Source organism: Trachypithecus francoisi, unplaced genomic scaffold, assembly GCF_009764315.1.
Source record: "Trachypithecus francoisi isolate TF-2019V2 unplaced genomic scaffold, Tfra_2.0 Lachesis_group15, whole genome shotgun sequence".
NCBI lineage: Eukaryota > Metazoa > Chordata > Mammalia > Primates > Cercopithecidae > Trachypithecus > Trachypithecus francoisi.
In genome coordinates, this window is record NW_022681460.1 from 9,430,339 (window position 1) to 9,454,200 (window position 23,862).

A 23,862-nucleotide genomic window follows, 5' to 3' on the forward strand; every position below is an offset into this window, starting at 1 on the left:
TTTAAATGGGAACAAACAATTATTGAGGATGTAGTCAAAACATTCAGAAGCCTGCTCCTGACAGTTTTGTAGAAAATATTCATATCCTTTCAATGTAAGCAGGGCACATTGAATAACCTTCAAATAAGAGGAAGCTCAATTTTCTTAAGATTTCATTATGATCATTTCTTGGAGTTTCAGGTTAAGTTCTTAACTCCTGGCTCATAATCTAAAAAGAAATATCCACAGTGTGGTCTGGGAAATATTTAACAACTGGCTGTAAGATAGTTATCTTACGCAGTGCACGCTTATTTCTGTGGTGTAAATACTCCCATTATAGCTAATTTCAAGGCAGCAGTATGATGTTACTGAGCAATGAAATGGGAAGAGATGTGCACGATCAGCTCCCTCAAGCCAGAAGCGGCTCCAACACTGCCCACTGCCCCCCCTTTTAGATCTATCATGAGTAAACAGTGTCATGAGAGCCACTCTCTAGTTCACCATCTTCATTCCTGACTTCTCATGTTTATTTGGAATCTACATGCTTGGAGTTATTTTGAACCCACCATGTTAGCTCTCAAAACTGTAAGATCTACAAACTTATTTATTCCATTTCTCAGCTATTCAATATTTTCCCAGGTGAGAACCCATGTGGGAACTTCTTTCTTTAACCTTGGCATAAAAACATACCAGGTGTTCTGAAACTCAAAATGTGTTTTTCATCAAACCTTGAATGGTGAGTGAAAACATTTTAGCTTTGGAGAAGTCAGTTCTATTGGAGCATTCCCTAAATTTGAATCATATGACCTTGCTGATTATACGGCCACAAAGTTGCTATATGCCTGATATATATACCACAAAGAGTAGCAATTTCAAAAGGTTTGACCTGAATACTATCCATACAGATTGGAGGAATTTCAACAGAGAAACCAGTTTCATACACTTAAGTTTAAAGTTCAACAGAAGGAATATACTAAGAATAAAAATGTACCAAATATCATTAATGGACCACTACATAGATTTTTTAAGAACAGAAACTAATACAAAGGCATCCCAGACAATGCAGATCAAGAAAATTCTACTCATTTTTTTCTAGTCAACCTTATCTCTTTATCTTAAGTTAGCTTTTTTTTTTTTTTGGATGGAGTCTCGCTCTGTCGCCCAGGCTGGAGTGCAGTGGCGCGATCTCAGCTCACTGCAACCTCTGCCTCCTGGGTTCAAGAAATTCTCTGCCTCAGCCTCCCGAATAACTGGGATTACGGGCGTGTGCCACCACGCCCAGTTAACTTTTTTTGTATTTGTAGTAGAGACAAGGTTTCACCATCTTGGCCAGGCTGGTCTTGAACTCCTGACCTCGTGATTCACCCACCTCGGCCTCCTGAAGTGCTGGGATTACAGGTGTGAGCCACCGAGCCCAGCCAGTTAGCACTATTTTTATCACGCTAAATAAATTTTAAGTTCCCCTTCAAAGAAAATTTCACATAAAACCATAACTAAGAAATCACATGAAAAGACAAGACAGTTATAAATAAATCCCTTTACATCTACTGCCCAAATTCTTCTAGGCCAGCACAATTTGGTTTGAACAACGCTCCTTCTAGGATCTCACCAAGAGGAAGAAAACAACGAGAGAAGAAGTGGAAGAGGAAAGGAAGCACAACTCCAACCTGATTTCGTCGGAAGCACTGCTGTCATCCGCACTAGTCCAAAATTCAGCACAGCTCTCCTGTAAGCCAAATTCTAAAAAACTTCCTGTAGATTTCAGCAGCATTCCTGCAATGTCACTAAGGGAACAAAAATAAAAATAAAACAGAGAAGAAAAATTGTCCCCACTCATAGCCTAATTCTTGACGGAGAAACTTGAAAGGCTCAGCTACTGTAATAGTTTAAAAATCAAAAATGAAAAATTTCTCTTCTTTTAATATAAAACCATAGATGTGGAAAAGTAGAAATCTGGATTATGGCATGTACCTACCTTTGTTCTATTACCACAGTATCTCACTATAAACCTTAAAATCTTAAACTGATTCATAGTAGCTACGGGATTAGTACACAAATGTTATTTCTATCTTAAATGTTGAAAATGGTATAAAATGGCCTCAAACTAAGGATAAGGGGGAAAGTGAATTCCTTAACTGCAACTGTTCTTACGAATTTCCCCTACAATTAGCTTTGCATAGTGACTAAACATGAAATACTCTATGTGACTGATCCTTCTCATTGAGTACACAATTCTAAATACTAGTGTTAAAACGTACACCCCAGTATATAAAATGAATCTAAATGAGTGAAGTAAAATTCAACAACAGTTTACTGACTTAGGATGTTCAAGGAAAAGAACTTATGATCTAGTAACAGAGAGCAGGTAAGTATAGAACCAATATATCAGATGTGGCAGGAGGCAAGTGCTAGGCTTGTCGGAGGAGGAGAAAGACCAAGCCCCACGAAGGTACGGTTTCGGACCCAGCTCAAGGCATGCCTTCACGTCCAGAAAGCCCCTGCAGTGGGCCTTGCAGGCAAATGCAGAATTTTAACAGGTGGACTAATACCAGGAAGAGGAAAATCTGCGAAGAAGAACATGGAAAAGGCGGAAGGAGAGTCCAAGAAGAACAATAAATATGATTAAAAAGCATGAAGATGCGGTCAAGCAAGCATGTTCGTGAAAAAAGAAAATCATCCAATCTGAAGAGTAGTGGGTATTTAGGCTACAAACGGACAGGGGAAAGTCCTGGGGCCACGCTGTGGAGGGCAATGGATGTCATGCTCATTAGTTTGGCATCTGATAAGCAGAGAGAGTAAATTTTAAAATATCTTATTGGGAAAGGGGTCTGATTGGAAACATGCTTTTAAAAAGAACATTATATTAAAAAAACTAGAATGTACTTATTCAACAAATATTGAGTGCCTATTATGTACTAAGCAGCAGCAAACAAAACTGGTACAAGCCCTCCAGTGGATGGAGAAAAACAATAAATAAAACAAAAAAGGGAAATGTATTTCATGTTATTGGTAAGGGCTATGGAGAAAAGGAATGAGAAAAAAGCTAAGGAGTTGTGGGTAGGAATTTCCATCTTAAAAATACTGAGAAGGTAACATCTGGATAAAGACCTGAAGGAAGTGGGGAAACAAGTCATGAAAAGAACTGGGAGGAAGAGCACTCCAGGGAGAGGGGCAGGCTGGTGAAAAGGGCCTGAGGCTGGAACACGCCTGGCCTGAGACAGTGAGGAAGCCACTGTGGCTGGGAAGTGAGCACAGGAGGGTCCGGAAGGAGGACAAAGATGTAATGAGAAATCGGACCATGTCAGGCCTTGCGGGCCATTGTTAGGCAGTCTTACGTTTTCTGAGTAAGATGGGGAGCCACTGGGAAACTGAGAGGAGACAATGGTCTAACATATACTTTAACCAGACCATTCTGGCTGTGGTGTTGAGAATAAACTCTAGGAGGCTTCAGGCAGAAGTAGGCAGACTGTTTAGAGAGCTACTGCAGTAACACACATGAGAAATGACAACCTGGGAAGAGTGGAAGTGTGGACTGCTTGAGAGGCAGAGGTCAGATTCTGGATATACCCTCAAAGGACAGCCAAAGAGAGTCGAGGTGGTGTGTTCAGTAAACAAAAGAGTCAGGGTTGATTCCAACACTGACTGACCCTCGGAGAAACAGTGTTTGAAGCAGACGCTGCTGCTCCAATACAACAGATAAAATGCAGTGGAGTCCAGAACTACAATAAAAGTGGACTGTTCACAAGAAGGGAGAATGAAAAAGCCCTTGAGCTTCTCAGAGCAAGGATCATGAAGGCAAAGGCCAGGGACTGCACTCTAGGGAATTTGAAGGACAAGCAAAAGATAGAAACACAAAGACTGACAAGAGGAAGTGAGGGTACGGTGACATTAAACATGAATTTGTAGTGAAACTAAACAGTAACCTTTAAAAACATTTTTTCAACAAAGCTTGACGGAAACAGAAAATGCAAACAGAAGGAATTAGGCAAAGCAGAATCACGGAAAAGTAAGCGGGGAGAGATGTTGCGAATGACAATGAATGCCCTTTTTAAAAAGGCTGACTATGGGCACCAAGCTGAACAGACAAGCAAAGACAGCCTGGGGATTATGGCCCAACGGAGGAAGCTGTGAGAGGAGAGCAAGTTCACTGTCCACTCCAAATAAAGAGAGAGGATGTAAAAAGAACTGGCCATTAGAACACAGAAGTGGATACAAGATTCTAGGAGAGTGAGCACAGGAAAGATCAGCAGAGTCAAGAACAAAGCTAAAGCTAGAATCCTGCAGAAGTCACACCAACGGAACCGGGAGACAGGGTAGGCAGCAGAAGCTGCCGCTGTAATCCAACAGATAAAATGCAATGGGGTCCAGGACTAGAATAGGCATGTTCTTATAATACTTTATAAAAGGGAAACAGAAAATAAAATGGCTGATGAGACAAGTGGGAGTAGGTGGTGCCAAAAGACAGCAGCAGAATCTAAAGCACAGAAGGACACTGATCTCATTTGAGTCAAAGCATGTCCGAGGTGCAGTGGCCACCAGCAAAGACCATGGAGATGCGGCCTGTGCCCAGCGATCCCAAGCTTGCATGCAAGATGTTCATTTCCTAGAACTGACAGACCAGCCCTGTGACTGCACTGCTCTCTTCATGATTCCCCCTTGTTTACACTTCTATTCCCTCACCCTACGCACACCCAATTCATAAAGAGAGTCTGTGATGAGCACTACATTCCCCAAACCGTGGCAGTAAAAATACACTTAAAATACGTCTTAAGTTCTGCACATTCCCACCAAGACTGACATATGCGGGTACATTCTACCCTTGAAGGACTTACATTCTCCTTCCTTCTATTGGGGGGAAAAAGGGTTCACTATAGGGCAGAAGTGCTAAGGTTCAAAGCTGACATCTGAGTGGATAACCCTGCGGTGGGGCCGTTCTGTGTGCCGTGATACGCAGCAGCCTCCCTCCCCGCTGCCCACTCACTGCCAGGAGCATCTTCCCAGTCATGACCGTCAAGTGTCTCCAGATACTGCCCAATGTCCCCAAGGGGAAAAAAATCACCCGATTGAGAAACACCACTCAAAACTTGGAAGAGGGCGCACATAGGAGATATGGATCATTGCAATTTTCATGTAACTCAACGTACACACACATAGGAGACGATCTGTGAGTAAATGCTGTGACAGTGAGAAGGTGGGAGCGTCGCATTCAGAAGCACAAGGATTCCTACCAGAAAAGCTTCCCGGCCTGTGCTTCTCCTCCCCGTATGTAATGAGTGATTTCTTTGGTGAAATTCCATTCTTCTTCTAACAGATTTTTTAAACTATGGGATGCTTGAGGTAATTGCTGTAGCATTTGGATCCAGCTTCTCATGTAATCAAAATACACCTTCAAATACAAAATGTAAAGGGAGACATTTGAGAGTAGAACTTAGCAACTCAGCACTCTCACCTGAAGCGAGCGACACATCACAGGGCAAGAGGGGGAATGTCACAGGCACGGAGCACTGAGAGAGGCAAGGTTCTCACCACTGTTAGCTGAGGTCTGAATGAGGATTAAAAAAAAAATCACAAAACTAACTCCCCAGCAATTTCACACCTTATTGACAACCCCTTCAAAATCCTAACAAAGTAACAAAAATGTTCACAATGTACAATAAAGGGGAAAAAAATCAAAAGAACAGCACCTAGAACTTTTCATTATGAATGTACTGTCAACATTATTCCTTTAAGAGGTTAGGATCTTCACTTAATGACCTACATTAGCTTGAGACGGTGCCTTATGTGCGGAGAGGAGGACGCCAACCCCCTTCTTTGCACCATCCCTTCCTAACATCCAGATTTGTGTGATAAAATGTTTTCAAGGCTTGCAACATATAAATGATGATCTACAACCAAAATATCCAGTTGTTCTGAAGTGGGATTGATGCCCACCACAAGTCCTATTACAACAGCTTTCCCATTCTTAAATCCTCCTTTGGATTTATCTCGTGGTCAGCAGGGTTCAACTATCAAGCAGTTTTTCTCAACAGGTTTGCAATGGCCGCATTCTAGAACAACCCTGTCCATGGACTCCTTTACTTAAAATAATAGCTTGACAGGGTAGGAAATATTTGAGTCATACACATTCTCTCTCTCAGAACTTTTCAGACATCACTCCACTCCCTTCCAACGCCAAGTGTGACTCAGCGTGAAGCAGTCTGACGCTAGCCCGAGCACCCACCCACCACTGCTCTCCCACATCCTGAAGGTGACTACACTCAGGTTTCCACACTCAGATGTTTACAGGATTCCTTTCTTTATCCTTGGGTTTCAGTGTTTTCACAAGGCTACATCTCAGACTTCATTGTTGGGAAGGATATTTTTCTGAGACCTAGTAATAACTTTCAGTAGGCAAGCCTGAAGTCTATTCTTTATTTCAAAACAACTTTCTTCTGCTATATCGTTCACTGTGTCTGAGTCCTCCACCCTCCAGGTATGTGGTGTGACTCTGCAGTCCTGGGTCTGGTATGAGTAGAGTTGTGTGTGCAGAATCTGCATTTCATGGGTCTACCGTCCTCAACACTAGGCTCAGAACCACCCTTTCACTTCTTGGTGAGCTCCCCCATCTCCGTGTTTCTCCTTCCTGAGGACAGCACTTCTTCCTTGTAGCCCCCAAGGGACAACTATCTGTCTTTTTCGTTTTTTTTGAAATGGAGTTTCCTTTTGTTGCCCAAGTTGGAGTGCAATGGCGTGATCTCGGCTCACCACAACCTCTGCCTGCCAGGTTCAAGCGATTCTCCTGCCTCAGCCTCCCGAGTAGCTGGGATTACAGGCACAGGCCACCACACCTGGCTAATTTTGTATTTTTAGCACAGATGGGGTTTCTCCATGTTGGTCAGGCTGGTCTCGAACTCCCAATCTCAGGCAATCCACTCGCCTCGGCTTCCCAAAGTGCTGGGATTACAGACAGGAACCACCGCGCCTGGCCAACTCTTTGTCTTTCTATGCAATCAAGGGTTGCAAAGTCAGCTTCCTCCTGTTCCCAATGCTTTTTTTTTTTTTTTCTTTTTTTCTTGAGACAGAGTCTTGCTCAGTTTCCCAGGCTGGAGTGCAACGGCATGATCTTGGCTCACTACAACCGCTGCCTCCCAGGTTCAAGTGATTCTCCTGCCTCAGCCTCCTCAGTATCTGGGACTACATGCGTGCACCACCACGTCCGGCTAATTTTTATAATTTTAGTAGAGACGGGGTTTTGCCATGTTGGCCAGGCTGGTCTCGAACTCCTGACCTCAGGTGATCCACCAGCCTCAGCCTCCCAAAGTGCTGGGATTACAGTCGAGAGCCACTGCAGCCAGCCCCAGCTGCTCCTTTTAAACCATAATTTGTACATATTCTTCTTTAGAAAGCAAAACAAAAGAAAGACCCTGCCCCTTTAAGATTTATGTCATCAGCCACACCACTGGCCCCCTCTTTAGACTGCTACCTATGCAATTCTAATCGGCCCTCACCTAACAGTCTTCCCTCCATCTCGGGCTCGGCCGCCCTGCCATGGCTTAGCATCATGCGGAAAACCCACCAAACACTTCTTCAGTCCAGCTTCCTGATTGCCTCCATCTCCAGTGGCCCTTCCTCCACTTTTGATGGGGTTCCACCTCGGATCCTGTCATCGCCAGAACTGCTCCAACTCCCAAATCACCTGCTCAAACACCTGATAATAAAGCCTCCTCTCCTCTTTTCACATTTGTTCAACCACTTCCACTGCAACTTGTCTTAGCCCTATCTGGAACCCCAGTCCACTGACTGCTCATTTTTCTGCAACTCACAACTCCTTCCTTTGTTTGCTTTCCTCCAGCTTCAGTTCAGATCCCATGGTCTTATCCTTTCAATAGCACTGCTATCAGCATGCCGGCGTCCCCACTGCTGCCCGCACCCTGCAGCCCCTGTCTTTTCATCTCACCTGTTGGTCAAGACCCCACAACTGGCTTAAGCCTAACCATCCCATTCCCCTTGCCCACATTCGAGAAGCCGGGGGACTAATCATAATCACCAGCCACGTAACATTTCTGGGAATTGTATTTCTATCTCTACTTAGCTCACCTGCCTTCTCTCTAGAGCCACTAGTTTGAAACTTCCCCATTTTCCTCCAACTGCCAACACCCATCCCCACCCAATCTCAGCAGATGATCTCTACCTCTCCACACAAAAATAGAAGTCATTTGGTATAAAATCTTTCATCTTCCTGGTCCCAAACATGCAAACCTACAGGGTTATATTCTCTCTTTCTCCCTTCTTTATAGCAGAGGAACTATTTTTCCTCCTAATCCCAATGCTTGTGCTTTGAGACCCATCTCCTCCAAAAGTTTGAGGAACGTCACCCTTTTCTCATATATACATATTAATACATATATATATATATATATATATATATTTTTTTTTTTTTTTTTTCCCATCTCTTTCCCTTAGCAAAATCAAGCCTGAGGGCTTTCAAATGCCCTCAGCCCAATTTAAAACTCCTACTGGACTCACATCTTCACCACTCAACTCACCCAGCAGCAGGAGCTGGACACCCACAGTCAATCCCAACACCTTGTCCACATTTGATCCACCCGAGTCCTGCCATTTCACTGTCTACGTTTCCTCTGAATCCTTATACTTTCTGTATGTATGCTACATCCTCTAACCCAAGGACTTGCATGTGCATTCTGGAATGGCCTTGAACTGTCCTCTCACATCTGCTCTGGATCCAGAGCCTACTCCCCAACTGCAGCCGGAGCCCCACGGGCTGCCTGGGGTGCCTTCCTCTTGCCGGGCTCCTTTCCCACATGAACTGCACCTGCTGCCAAAAAGGGGCTTCTCTTGGTCTCTCTCTTTACAAATTAAAAAGAGGCTAAAAAAAATTCTAAAAAGTATTCCACAAGTATCACCCAGAATAAACAAATGTTAACATTTTGTCATATTTGCTTTAGGTATGTTGTTGATTTTTCTTTAATTTTTAAGTTCTGGGGTGCATATAGATATTTTTTCAATAAGAAATAAGACACCAGAAAGTTAGTTTCTCCTTTGTTCTCACTTCACTTCTATCTCTTTCCTCCCTCCCCAGAGGCAATAATGATCATGAATTGACTATATTTCCTTCTAGTCTATAAGCTTTTAAAAACAATCTCTTATTATAGAAATTACAACATATAGTATTGTTTGGTCTAAGTTTTTCATCTGTTACCTGAACTGGATTATAACATGTATAAATTTCTGATAAGTTGCAATGCTCCCTCCTCAGAGAAGCCTGACCTCCACACAAAGTCAAATCTAACCGCAGTCCACAAAGACCTGTGCCTTTCCTGAGGGCATTTTTCTCAGCTGTAGTCTTGCTCACAAGGTTCTATCATCACTGCGGCCCCCCCATTCTTAAACTCTAAGAAGGAGTTTATGCTCGGCACTAGTTCCTTGGTCCCCGCATGGTGCCTGCCTGGCACACAGTGGATACCCAATAATTAATCTGTAGGATGAAAACTTAAGAGCTTCCCTGCTCCTTTGCTCTTTATTCTTCTGCAGAAACTCAAATTGTGCACGTCAGCTCTCTCGTGTGCCTTCTACAACTACCATATCTCGCCCATCACTTTCATATTTTCAATCCTTATAAATCCTTTTAAGTGGTTTCCTTAAGGCTATCACATATTCCTATATCATGTATTATTGTTTATTGTCTTGGTTACTTCTGAGGCCAGGGACCCAGGAAATGAGGTAGCAATTCATAGCTCAGATTTAGATTTGACACCTCAAATCTAAAGTGATCTCCTTTGACCTACATGCTTCAGGGTCTGTTTTTCGAGTACAGTGGATGTCGTAACACAGAGTAAAGCCCCCAAGGTCACAGACTTTCTGCATCACAACTTGCTCATCACTGCTTCCCCTCCTCCTGGTAAGACAGCTCCCATTCAGCAGTCTTCCTGGCAACCAGAGAAAGCTGTGGTGTCGCTCTGCTCCTTCTGTCAGACAATTCTTCAGTCAGCAACAGAAGCCCTGGAGAGACATGCTCGGCTTCTGTTATGGCTGTCACACCCCTAGATATCAAGGCTCTAGTTAATCTCTGCGTGGGCCTTCTGGGCCTAAGGTGGAAAAGTATTTAGAGCTTGGGTTCATCTTCATTTTAGTTTACATTTCAAGGCAAATAATTCTAACAGTCTTTTTATTTTGGAAGGGTATGGGAAAGGATACTGTGGCCAATTTCCTCCTTCTCAGAAGAAGGAATTTTTCTGTTTGCTGTTTTCGGTGAGTTTCCAGACAAGGGTGTTGTGTTAAACATAATTTGATTGCCAATTCAATTGCTATTCTTTCCTTCCTTCCTAACAGAAACACTGATTTTGTTTGGGCTCCCCTAGTCCTCAGAACACACCCCTGCCCTGATTCTTCTAGCACATTATAGGCCATAATTTTAAAACACTGACAGTTTCCAGTTTTTTCATGTGTGAGAAAAGAGATGCAGATAATTGACAGCAATGCCAAAACTAAACTCTAAGCCTTTCTAAAACTAACTAGCTGGGAATGTTGGTAAGTCACTTAGCCTAGGCTTCCACTATCACACAGGCTCACCAACCGGCTGACCAGGAAGGCGTGGTTCACATGCCTGATGTTCCTCACCCTGCTCCCCTGCCACTACAGGATAAAGGGCCAGCAAAGACAGTTTGTGAAGCAAAGCATATTCTGTCTTCTTCTTTTTTTTTTTGAGACGGAGTCTCGCTCTGTCGCCCAGGCTGGAGTGCAGTGGCCGGATCTCAGCTCACTGCAAGCTCCCCCTCCTGGGTTTACGCCATTCTCCTGCCTCAGCCTCCCAAGTAGCTGAGACTACAGACACCTGCCACCTCGCCCGGCTAGTTTTTTTGTATTTTTTAGTAGAGATGGGGTTTCACCGTGTTCGCCAGGATGGTCTCGATCTCCTGACCTCGTGATCCGCCCGTCTCGGCCTCCCAAAGTATTGTGTCTTCTTAAACTTCTGGTTTAGTTACCCATAAAGAGAGAAAAATAATAATTTGCTTGTTGCTTTTTTCCACAACTTTTCAAGATAAAGATTTTTTTGACATAAGAAATAGATAGTGGGCAAGTGTGGTAGCTAATGCCTATAATCTCAGCACTTTGGGAGGCCAAGGCAGGAGGATCACTGAGCCCAGGAGTTCAAGACCTGCCTGGGCAACACAGTGAGACTCTGACTCTATAAAAAAATTTTTAAAAATTAGCCAGGTGTGGTGGCACACACCTGTAGTCCTAGTGACTAGGGAGGTTGAGGCAGGAAGATCGCTTGAGCCCAGGAGGTTGAGACTGCAGGAAGCCATCAACACACCACTGCATTTCAGTCTAGGTGACAGAACAAAACCCTGTCTCAAAAAAGAAAATAAATATATAGTATTTCAAAATACAACCATTTTACACACTTAGGTCTTTTATATAGAATAATTTCTAACTCATTAAAATGATTTCTTGCAATATGCCAGATATAATATGTCTCATTCTCAGCCACATTCTTCCTTCTCTACTTCTACTACAGAGGCTGGAAAGCTCAACATGTGAATTCCCAGCCTCCATGACAACAGTGAGGCATGCAATAGGTCTGGTCAACAAGAGGCAGGGGAAATTTGCTGGGTGGGGTTGCCGGGAGAGCTCCTATTGCTCTGATAAAAAGGTCTGGACTTGGCTGGTAAGGTCTGTTTCCCCTTTTCTTCCCGCTTAGAAAGTGAGAGTGGTATCTGCAGGTGCTGCAGCCATCCTTAGAGAGGACACTGTAAATGTTAAGCAAGAATGAATGCACCCCACCTACAAGGACACAGTTTTCTTTATTATTTCATTAACCTGTCACATTATGCAATTATCTATGTATATACCCTAATGAATCTAAGGTGTATTTACGATACATGAACACTATCAGACATTACGGAAAACAAGAGAATTTCAAGTTATAGCCCTTGGCTCATGAAGCTTTCAGTCTAATTAGGGCAACCTGAGAAAAGAGTCTCTGTTCTAATTGTAACTGCTAAAAAGAGTTCAAAGAAGGTATGGATAAACATAGGCTAAAAGTTAAATCATATAGTTCTAATGGTAACTGCTAAAAAGAGTTCAAAGAAGGTATAGATAAACATAGGTTAAAAGTTAAAACTGTCAGATAAAGCTTTCTAGAGAAAAATCAAACCTGAAAGTAAGCCTTAAATAGGCATATAAAGTGGAGGAGGGGGCATTTCTACCAGGAAAGAAGAATGTGAACACAGGTTAAAAGCACAGGGCACATTTGGTGTATGTGAGAAAACAGGAGGTCTCTTTTTAGGATAAAATAAAAATAGGTCTACTCCTGCCCAAACTATTTACAAGTCCTCAAATGTGCCAGGTTCCTTAACTAATCCTTAACTCATCTTTTTAAGATTCAGCTTCCTCACTGGAAGTGCCTCCCAAACAACTCAGCAAGCTTCTCTGCTAGCACCTAGCCCTCGGGGGTGTTAGCATCTACCATGCCTAGTCCCACCAGACTATGAGTGTCTTGTTGATCTTCAACACTCCCTGAGCCATGCAAGGTCCCCAGCACATTGTAGGTATTATAAAAATGGCTGATGACAGATGGTTCACTAAGGTAGGACCATATTTTGATTCTACTTCTGAGCCATTCTGCCATAAGATGAACTATTCTACAAGTAAAGAATGAACTAGGTTAACATATGTCAAAAATGTCCTCCAACTTAAAAACAATTGAGAATTTTAAAAATGTGGATTTCAGAGAAACACATGTAATCTAATACCAGATGGAAAGACTCTGATTCAAGATCACCACCACCGCCCCCCACAACACGCACACACAAGCAATACTTTCAGGGATCATTTCTATAATTCATTACTAGAGAAGTTTATCCGAATGGGTATGCCAACGTTGTTTGCAAAACAAGGAAATGCAGGCTTACTTTTTTAAAAAAAGTTTAAGAAAGAAACAAAGAAGAAAGGAAGGAAAGAAAAGAAAAGAAAGGAAAGAAAAGAAAGAAAGAAAGAAAGAAAGAAAGAAAAGAAAAGAAAAGAAAAGAAAAGAAAAGAAAGAAAAGAAAGAAAAGAAAAGAAAGAAGAAAGAAAGAAAAGAAAGAAAAGAAAGAAAGATTCCTCCCCACTGCTTCTGACCATAAGCATTTTATGCAGATCCTCTTCAAAAGCGTCAATGTTGCAATCGGGCTTCTCCAAGTCCTCCAGAACCTCCTGCAGCATGAACTGGTAGTACTGCTTCATCAGCAGGCCTCCCTTCAGGACCTCCTTACACTCTCTCACCAGCTGCAAAACAACACGCACAGGTTCCAGCAGCCATAAACTCCAACCAGACAGTCAGTGTTTTACATCTTCCTACTTAAATCTTCAAAACACTCAGAAGGAACCTCTAAAAAACCTACAATAGTTTCTAGATTCTTGATCAGTTCATTTTATGTAAATACCTTAGTAGTCTTAATTGAGTAGCAACAAAATAGTGAAAATAAAATAATACTACAGCATGGATACACAGAGAAAATACCATGTAGGTAATTACTGCTTTGCTAAAATAAATTCTCTTACCAACAAACTTAGATAGAAAGTAAATCCCATAGAATAAAATCAATTTTTCTACTAATTTACATTAACAGAAATGTGAAAAATCTCCTACTGAAATTGGAAAATTTTAATAAAAAACAAAATAAAGATTCAAAGGTACTTATATACCACAAAGCAGGTGGCCTTCACAATAATTCAGCATAGTTTACCTACTGTGATGTGTGGCCCAGTCTACCATCAAAAAATAACCAGCAAAACCAACCAACCAACTTAATATTATGTGATGAAATTAGATAAAAATCAACGGAAAAAACAAAGGGTGGGCAATTTTGCAATATATAGATCGAATAGGTAAATAGGTAATAACCTGCCAAATGTTGGCAGAAGGTTTAAATGAGACAACCTGGAAAGCCCTTCCCATTAATCAAAAGACTGAGACACGACGTACGCAAATTCTAATGAACAGGGACTATAGTATGAGATCACACGGTCACATTCAGTTTCATACATGTTAGCGAAAGCTTCACTGCTGCTAATAGAAAGGTAAACTGATACAAACTTTCTAAAGGCTAAAATGTATGACTCATCTATTTACTGTCATGGTTTACACTCAAGAAATAATCAGAGATCTAAACTAAGATTTCTATACAAGCATATTTATCACAATGTTATTTAAATCAATGGTGATTAACCAAATAAACTGTGATGTGCGTATACAGTAGACTACTATTGCAGCCATTTAAATTCTTGCTTTTGAAAAATACTTAAAGGGAAAAAAATGACACACACACATACTTACTTGTATGTGTAGGAAGTTATGTGCAGGAAAAACAAATGGATGGAAATACACCAAAATGTTATAGCAGTTATCGCTGAATGTCAGAATAACAGGATTTTTAAATTATTTTTTGATTTTGATTTTTGTTTGTATCATTTTTTAGACTTTTCTAAATTTCTAAAATAAACATGGATTGTTTTTATTGACAGAAGTCTCTCCCAGAAATGTTTTAAAAGTAATTATCCACTGTAAGAGAGCTATGGCTACAGTAAAATCTAACAAAAAGTGTTCTGTTCAGATTATATAATTATCAATTTATCTATTAAAGATGTCACTTAGGTGCTTATAACTGATCTTTGAATGCATTTAAACCAAAATTTCTACTTTCTTTTTACTCTAGCAATGCTACATTAATCTAAGTATTGTTTTTATTTTTCAAAGTATTACAACATACAATACTATTTAGTCCTCACAACAGCCCCATAAGCAAAAAGATAAACTTCACCTTGCTTTACCAGGCTATATTTCTGAAGTAAAGCAGGCTATATTTCTGAAGTATTTCTTTTATAGAGAAGAGAGCTGCGAAGTTTTTTACCAAAATGTCCTAGATAACCACTGCGACGCTGAGGATGAGTTAAAAGCAAGACCAAAGTGGACAGCAAGACAAGAACCAGAAACAAGATGGTGAGAAGGAAGGGGAGCTAATGTGGAAACAGAGCTCTGGCTGGTGCTGGGTATGAACCGAAGGGATGGAAATGAGATGCAGGGGACAATCTCCAAATGACTTTCATTTGTCATTCTATTCTACTCCTAATTAAACAAACAAATCCTATTTTGTACCTAGTGTATGACCTGTATTCACCTGCCTTTCCTCAATCTGTACTGCTCACCTATGCTCTGTCTCACCATTCACAGAGCCGGGGAGCTCTTAGCCCTTCAATCCCTATGGGATAGACACGTACAATCTACAAAAAACAGACCAACCTTTCTTCTTTTGGGGACAAGGTCTGGAAATTTCTATTTTCTATGGTGAATGTCAATATGTTAATATCATAAATCATAAATATAGACCCTCTTCAGCACTCACTCTGGATACAACTGCTTCTACCCATTCCTCTGCTGCTCCTGGGATAGCAAACACCCGTAAGATCCATCCAGAATGAACGACAACGAAGAAATCATAGGCTGTCACTACTGTTGAAACCACACCACTGTTTAAGCAAAAAGTCCAAAGCCCTCCCCTATGCCTATTCTAGACATTTATCTGTATACATGTACTTCAAATAGAAAAAATAAATAAATTTAAGAATCTTTTTTTTTTTTTTGAGGCAGAGTCTCGCTCTGTCGCCCAGGCTGGAGTGCAGTGGCGCGATCTCGGCTCACTGCAAGCTCCACCTCCCGGGTTCACGCCATTCTCCTGCCTCAGCCTCCCGAGTAGCTGGGACTACAGGCGCCCGCCACCACGCCCGGCTAATTTTTTTTGTATTTTTAGTAGAGACGGGGTTTCACCATGGTCTCGATCTCCTGACCTTGTGATCCGCCCGCCTCGGCCTCCCAAAGTGCTGGGATTACAGGCGTGAGCCACCGCGCCCGGCCAAATTTAAGAATCTTATACTCTACCTCTAATGAATGAATTTTAAATTTTAGACTTCAAAGACTGAAACTTTAAAACACTTAGAACAAGTAAGTGGATGACAGAAAGGATGAACCACAATCTTATCTTTGAGGACTGCATATAAAGAACATTTTTAATTAGCCTAAAAAATACAGCTTAAAACCATGAACAAACACTCATTTCTCACTATTTGCGACAATTAAGAAAAAAAAGGAACTCTTAAAATAAAAATGGTAAGCTGTAGGATAATAATTGCTAAATATTTTAAAGAGTCTTTGAAGCAAACCTGCTTAATACTCAAGAGAGATGGTTCTCCAGCAGGTCTTTGCTCCAATCTTAACTTGAGACACTCATGTATGACATTCAGAAGGACTCGGCAGAGAACTAGGAAGGCAGGTTCGAATGAAGGTAAATCCATGGCCTTCAGCTCCTCCCACGACACAGCACTGCATTTCTGCTCAGATGAAGGCGGTGTCCTTGACAACTGCACATAATCTGAACCCCACATGGGATCTGGAAATTCAGAAAACTATAACAAAAATTCAACAAGCACAGATTAAAAGAGCATACAAGACAATGTCCTATGGTTGTGGTTATAAACTATTATTCTCTACAACATGCTAATGAATCTACAAAATTCTAATTTTACAGGGAAAAGAACATTTAATAATTTAATGAATTCAATAAATCAACATTTTCAACATAGATCAAAAAAGTTCTAAGAATGCTGGAAACTATAATGAAAACTAAAACCAAACTGCAATACTTTTATCAAAAAAGTATATTAGAAGAAGAATCAGGTTCATCTTTAACATTTTTGCATCACACTTGAAATGATCAGAACATTTTATTTTTAAGGTTATATACAGCACTATCCAAAACTATCTCTAGACTGGATTAAAAAAAAACACAGAATTACTAAAATTAGAAAAAACATAACAAAATCAAGTAACAGCTCATCCTAGGTAGGCATTTATGAAAACACAAAAACTAATCAGTTCCACTAGTTCTTCTGTTCATTTGTTCTCCTGAGCTGTCCTGAATGACGCTGATAGAAAAATAAAAAAATTGTTAAGATCAACCTGGTTCGCACGACTCAGTTTTCTGTTGATGTTTCCTGGGAACCCTAGTGTTGCATTGTTCCCTACGCCACCACCACTCCCCCGGTTCTTTTAGCTGTTCCTCTCAAATTCCTTACACCTTTCCCCATAAAGTAGGGGATGTGGAGTGTTGGGAGTGCTCTCTCTCCACCTGGCCACTCCTCCCTGGCTCCCCAAGGCCCCTGCTTCTCCTCCCTTTGGTCCTCATCCACCTTCTCCCTGCTCCATGGAAACTGTTTATTCCCTCCTCAACATTCCCCACCAGAACCCCTACTCCCTGCCATGATAGTATTTCACATTCCACCATAACTTGGTGACAGAACTTCCTGAGGGCAAGGACTTTCACTTCCTTAACACTATACTACCAAGGACCGTCCCCAAGCCTGGCACTGATTATAGCAGGCAGTAACTGTTGCTGCATTCATGAATGATATCCTCATCTGACACTTCCAAGTGCTGCCCCCGACCTGCCTGCCTACCAAATATGGCCCAAACAACTTGAGCTGCTATGGAAGATCCTCCTTTATGCAGTCTCACCCCCCAGCGCTGCCTTCTTTCCTGCCTCCACCTGACACGTTCAACCAACCCTCACACACGTGTGCCGTTACCAGTCTGGCTGCCCATGCTTCCTTCCCACCTGGAAATGCTCACCTCTTTATTTTCCACTTCAAAATCCTTAGTTTTCAAGGTTCACCTCATGATACCTTTCCAGTGACTTTCTTCTCGCCCCCAACAGCGTGCCAACCAAAACACTCTAAACCCTGAGTTTACCTTGACTTTCATGATAGAGACTGTGTGGCTTAATGAGAAAACAACCAATATCCAAAAATCAGAAAAGCTAGTTCCGAGTCAATTAGCGACGTGATTGTGGAAGCACTGAGTAGTCTCTCAGGGTTGGTTTCTTCATTTTAAAAACAGAGCTATCATCTACTTCTTATCAAGATTAAACGGCACGCTGTACATATGGGAAAAACACTTTAAAAACATACTATAAATAACGTTTGTAAAATCACCACTGTTAACATGTTGGTCTCTCCTACTGGACCATTAGTTGCTTTACAGCAAATAGAAGCAGCCATATCTTAAGTCAGGTTTGCACAAACTCCCACATCTGGAACTTTCAGAAGACTCCATGAATCACAAAGAGCCTCAGCTGCAGAGTGGACTAATTTTTATGGCTATCATCTTCTTCACGATGGTTCCCTGTTTCTGTGTTTTTCGCATTTCCAACAGACAGCTTGGCTTTCACTAATTAATCCCCATTCATGGCCTTCCACGCTTTTCTTTCCTTGAACCATACATGCAGATGTTTAACATGCTTTATCAGTTCTACTAAACAGTCCTTAAATCCGTCTTCTCCTCTAACACTCTAACTGCCTTAACTCACTGTGGATCTTCAACTGTTTTTCTGATTACAACACGTCAATCCACGGACCTCTCAATAACTCACAAAGTGATTTTGTTCGAAGGCTTGTCTTAGCCCTTCTTTTTTTTTTTTTTTAATTATACTTTAAGTTCTAGGGTACATGTGCATAACGTGCAGGTTTGTTACATATGTATACTTGTGCCATGTTGGTGTGCTGCACCCATCAACTCGTCAGCACCCTTTCTAATGTAAAACACAATGCGTCACTGACAGTCCTAAGTGTGAGACACTTTTATTTAGCCTAATGGCCTGGTCCCTGCATAGATCTTGATCCTTATCTCCTGCCACCACCTTTTTCTCCTTTACCCATAAAAAACATGCCTCTGTGCTTTTGCACAAATTAATCCCTTTCATTATCAGAAGTTCTGATCTGCTGACAGTGTCCTGTCCCTGGTTAGGAAGAAGCCCAGATGCCACCCTCCTCTATGAAGTTTTCCGTGACTGCCTCAAATAACTCATTTAATCTCTCCCGTTTCTCACAGTATTTGTGCCTTGCAAATGCTTCCTCCATTGTGTTTATCATGCTTTACTGTAATGCATTATTTTATCAATTTACCCATTAGATCATCATTTCCATGAAAAGGATTGTTTATCTCCAGTTAACTAACTATGGGTCTCTAAAACTTAGCTCGGTACTTGCCTCGTAATAGATGCTGAACAAATGTTTGATGAATAAATTAATAGGTAAACGCTCCTATAAAAGTGCCAGTGTCTCTTCTTCCCCAGCTATTAACAATCTAACACTAAAGAATGGAACATATGATATCATCAACCTTGTTAACAAGTTCTTAGTCCTCAAATTCCCTGTTGTACTCCTTAATGCCAACAGTAATTATTATAGTGATAGGCTGACAAGTTCTACAGTTTTACAAGTGGATGCTTTGATTTTCAAAAAAATAACATATACACTTGGCATAACTGAGATACATTTAATGATAGAAATGAGGATATGCCTTCTTCTTAGTATAAAATTCCCATAAAAATTAAATGCCTGAAAACAAAAATTCTTCTGTTTCTTTTTTTTTTTTTTTTTTTTTTTTTTGAGACGGAGTCTCGCTCTGTCGCCCGGGCTGGAGTGCAGTGGCCGGATCTCAGCTCACTGAAAGCTCCGCCTTCCGGGTTTACGCCATTCTCCTGCCTCAGCCTCCCAAGTAGCTGGGACTACAGGCACCCGCCACCTCGCCTGGCTAGTTTTTTTTGTATTTTTTAGTAGAGACAGGGTTTCACCGTGTTAGCCAGGATGGTCTCGAACTCCCGACCTCGTGATCCGCCCGTCTCGGCCTCCCAAAGTGCTGGGATTACAGGCTTGAGCCACCGCGCCCGGCCCTTCTGTTTCTTAAAACATAGACTTTTAATCTATTATAACCTGACATGAAGTAACGTTAGTATATAAGCACTAAAATATAAAGTTGGTAGAACATACTGTTTCCACGTAGTAATCTGCATTAGCACTAAGGAAAACAAGATCAATTTATCCTTCCACATCTAATACATACTTCTGCACTTAAATTAGTACACACTTGGGTTTCCCTAACAGGCAAGAATTTCTAAAATAGCCACTAAAATAATTACTTATGATAAATGTGGTCAGGGTTGTGAAAGGAAAATAAATCTTGGGGCCCTCAAATCATTACGCTAAAGGCAAAAGTCAAGCTGGGAACTGCTTAGGGCAAACTTGCCCCCATCATATTTCCTCTGCTCACTGAGATCGATGCACATCTGATTGCCTCTTTTGGAAAGGCTAATCAGAAATTCAAAAGAATGCAATGTTTTGTCTCTCACCTACCTGTGACCTGCAAGAACCATCTCTGCTTCCAGTTGTCCTGCCTTTCTGGATGGAATCAATGTACATCTTACATATACTGATTGATGTCTCATGTCTCCCTAAAATGCATAAAACCAAGTTGTGCCCCAACCACCTTGGCCACATGTCATCCAGATGTCCTGAGGCTGTGTCACAGGTGTGCGTTCATCCTCAACGCTGGCAAAATAAACTTTCTAAAGTAACAGACCTGTCTCAGATATTCAGGGTTCACAGCTTAAGTTATGCCTAAGTAAAGGCTTTAGACACTATAAATGCTTCCCTCCACCGCCTTCGGTATAATGACATCAGAAAACAATGTTTTATAAAATTCAGCCAACTTTCTAAGATAAAATTCTAAACAATTCTTTTGGGATTCCAAGCAGTCCCAGCCTGCTGACTTTGTTTACAGGCTCGCTGAGCCAAAGGCAGGATCCCTAGTTTTCAAAAAGTGCAAGACCACATTGCCTGAGAGAGCCAACGGCCAGACCTCCAATCACGGAGGAAACCCCTTCCTGCTGGAGGTGCTTGGTATGTCAATACATGTCCAGACAGAGAGGAGCAGATGGTTCAAAAATTCAGCACTTCAGAGGAAACAGCAATTTCCTTAACAGGAGACCAAAGGGAAGAATCAGAACAGCTGGGTTCAATTAATACTGATTTAATGTAGAAAACAGGAGAGAACAATAAAAATACTCTAATACGAGATCTCATTAAAGTCCTCTAGAAAATAATAAATTAAGACTTCTGAAATAAACTCAAGAAAGACAGTGAAAATAGAATGAACACTGCTAAAACTGATTTAATAATCTAGAATTAACTGCAGAAATTACTACTATAACTCAGCAAAAAAAAAAAAAAAAGATGAAATGGAAACTTTGAGTAAAAAACAAGAGACATGGATGTCAGATCTAAGGGCTCAAACATAAGAACAATCGGAGTTCCATAAAGAACAAAAGGAAAAGGGGAGAAAAGCATTTGGTACAGTCAAAATATCATTGAGACTTGAAGCAGCAGCAGCCTCTGAATAGGGACAAACTCAAAGTACAATTGATTTACCTCCTCTGAAAAACTATTCGAAGTATGGCTATGGTAGAGTCTAGTTAAATGACAACTAGACTGGAATAAAAAAAATCACAAGATAGGGAAAGAAAAACAGCAAACGAAGTGAAAAGCCGTAAATTTAACAAAACTTATATAGGTTGTGCATCCCTAATCCAAAAACCCCAAATCCGAAATGCTCCGAAATCCAAAACTTTTTCAGCACTGACATGTTTGGGATGCTCAACTGGTATCCATTCTTGCAAATACTCTAAAATCCAGAAAAACCTGAAGTCCAAAACACTTCTGGTCCCAAGCATATCATATAAGGGATTTTCAATCTCTATAGGCAGATACAACTATATGATGATAATTTGGATATTGGCTATAATTCGAGTTCTAGAATGAAATATTAAAAACACAATTTTAAGTACACTATAAAGACAAGACCTGGCTCTTGCATTCCAAACTATTACAATAAAACCAACGAGCGCAGAAAGGGACAGTGCAGTGCAGGAACACGTATCTGTCATCATCTTATTCCAGTGAAGAGTACAGGATCACACACGGTGGAAAACCCCAGATCAAGCCCAGCCACACTGGGAAGATTCAATAATATAAGGACATGTATAAAAATGCATAGTAAATTATTGTAATTTTATGTTGCCTTGGCATGCACTTTGAATCTAAGTGGCACCTTCTCATAGCAGAAGCAGGGCTCTGTCACCCTTGACATAGGGTGCAGTTCTACACTGCCTCCCAGTTTCTCAATGTGGCTGATCCAGATACCTGCCTTATACAACTTCCTCCTGGTGACCACCTCCCTATGGACAGCTACACACAGCCTGCTTCACTGGCCCTGACCCTCCTACCTCTCATGGACAGTGCAGACATAGCACTGTGACTACCTCTGTAACAGCATGACCTCCTGCAACTTGTACCTGCTTGCTTTAAACCCACCAATTAAGCTTCCCGGAGGGAAACCTGTTTGGACAATACCTTGGACTCCATGAAGGCGTTGGCCCATGGGTCCCTCCCTCTCTCCCTGCTTGCACTTCCTGACCTCTGTGTGAGCGGCCTCTAGGTGTGCTGTGTACCCTCCATAATTTGCAAGTAATAAAATCTTTATTTCCATCTTGTGTCTTTTCTAATCATTGAAAGGGTGCTCTCCATCTTAGAGATTCTATATTAAGACCAAGAAATGTAATTACAATAATAATTCTGATGTCATGTTGCGTGGATCTGACAAATCCATAATGAAGTTCATGTGGAAGAAAGTAATGCACAAAAATAAAAACAGCACAGAAACTTCTGAAAAGAAAGAATGGGCAAAACTGTCCTACAAGATACCAAACCTTACTAATAAGCCTACTCTATTTAAAACAGAAAAATCCTGCACAGTAATAAACAGATCAGAACACAGAAACATACCCAATTATCTATAATTTAATGTTTTAAAAAAAAGGTAGGCAGCAGTTTAAAGAAGTTGGAAAATAATGCGTTATGTAATGTATATTATAAGCAATTAACAGAAAAATAATGACATGCTTACCTCATACTATACCTCACAGTATCACAAGTAGCATTCATTTCTAAAATTATGTAGTTGTTTTAGAAATTCTTACTGGTTATTATGGGAAATCAAAACATGTATTAAACACAAAAATACATGTCGAACAATACATTTGGAAAAAGAAATTCCCAATGTTGTAAAATCTAAAGATAGAGCTCTGCATTAGGTTAAAATTTATAAAAATTCCCACTTTCAATCATTGAAAATGATCAAATATTGGCAATTTAGTACAGGTCAAACTGAAAAAAAAGAATTATGGGGAAAAGTGGGGGTAACAGGGTTTCAATTTCCCTTCAACACCCTCTCATAAAAATGGAGCAACGAGGACAGCAAAACCAAAACTCTGTGAGAAAAACCTTCAAAGAAACTAGATGAAAAGTGGTCTTCATGACTCCCCAAAGAGAAGAGGTGGCGGGAAAGCCATGAACAGCTCCAAGTGCCATGTGGTATCAGCGTTAGTGGAGGGAAGCAGAGGAAATTAACAGGGTGTCTGAAGGGCGTAAAGGGGCAGATTCCCAAGTCATGATGAGTGCTCTATGAAAAGCTCAGAGTCTACAGAGAACTTCTGTGAAATTAGGAGTTATTTTGGCACTATTCATGAGTGAAGGCAAGGGGTTGGCAGTAAGGTCTGAAAGGACTGGAGTGGTTTAGGCCCCATAATATCTTAAAACTAGTATCCAAAATTCCCTTCCAGGAATTCTGGGCTCCACACCAAGAAAAAAACTGCTCAACTGAAATCCAACTCCCCAGTGAAGGATAATAGGAGGAAAGGAGATCGAGAACATGGGAAGAACAGTCCACAGACCTCAAACAGTAACAGAGAAGATGGTTTGAAACTTGAGAAGAAGGTACTGAGAGCCCCGATCCCAAACACTTTCCTAACTCCCTCTCTCCTTTAAGTTCATGGTAACAAGTATCATGTTTAAAAATAAGCAACAGAAAAAAACTGTTGTAAAATCTAGCACAAGGTTATTATAAGCAGAGAGAGAAAAAGGAGAATAATCCTCCAGACATTGAGCGCTTGCCAG

At 41.0% G+C, this 23,862-nt stretch overlaps 1 protein-coding gene across 5 annotated transcripts in view; it reads right to left on the reverse strand.

Annotated features, from left to right (window-relative positions):
* Window positions 1–23,862, reverse strand: part of MAP3K4 (mitogen-activated protein kinase kinase kinase 4) — a 131,192-nt gene that overhangs the window by 31,770 nt on the left and 75,560 nt on the right. For all 5 annotated transcript variants that reach the window (XR_004442715.1, XM_033234277.1, XM_033234280.1 and 2 more), the window contains exons 4-7: window positions 16,180–16,422; window positions 13,102–13,248; window positions 5,208–5,365; window positions 1,647–1,763 (exon numbers count right to left, since the gene is read on the reverse strand). Coding sequence is in view for 4 of the 5 variants with exons in the window: in XM_033234277.1 (XP_033090168.1) it covers window positions 1,647–1,763; window positions 5,208–5,365; window positions 13,102–13,248; window positions 16,180–16,422 (665 nt within the window). In the remaining variant the exon portion in view is untranslated. The remainder of the gene's footprint in view (window positions 1–1,646; window positions 1,764–5,207; window positions 5,366–13,101; window positions 13,249–16,179; window positions 16,423–23,862) is intronic.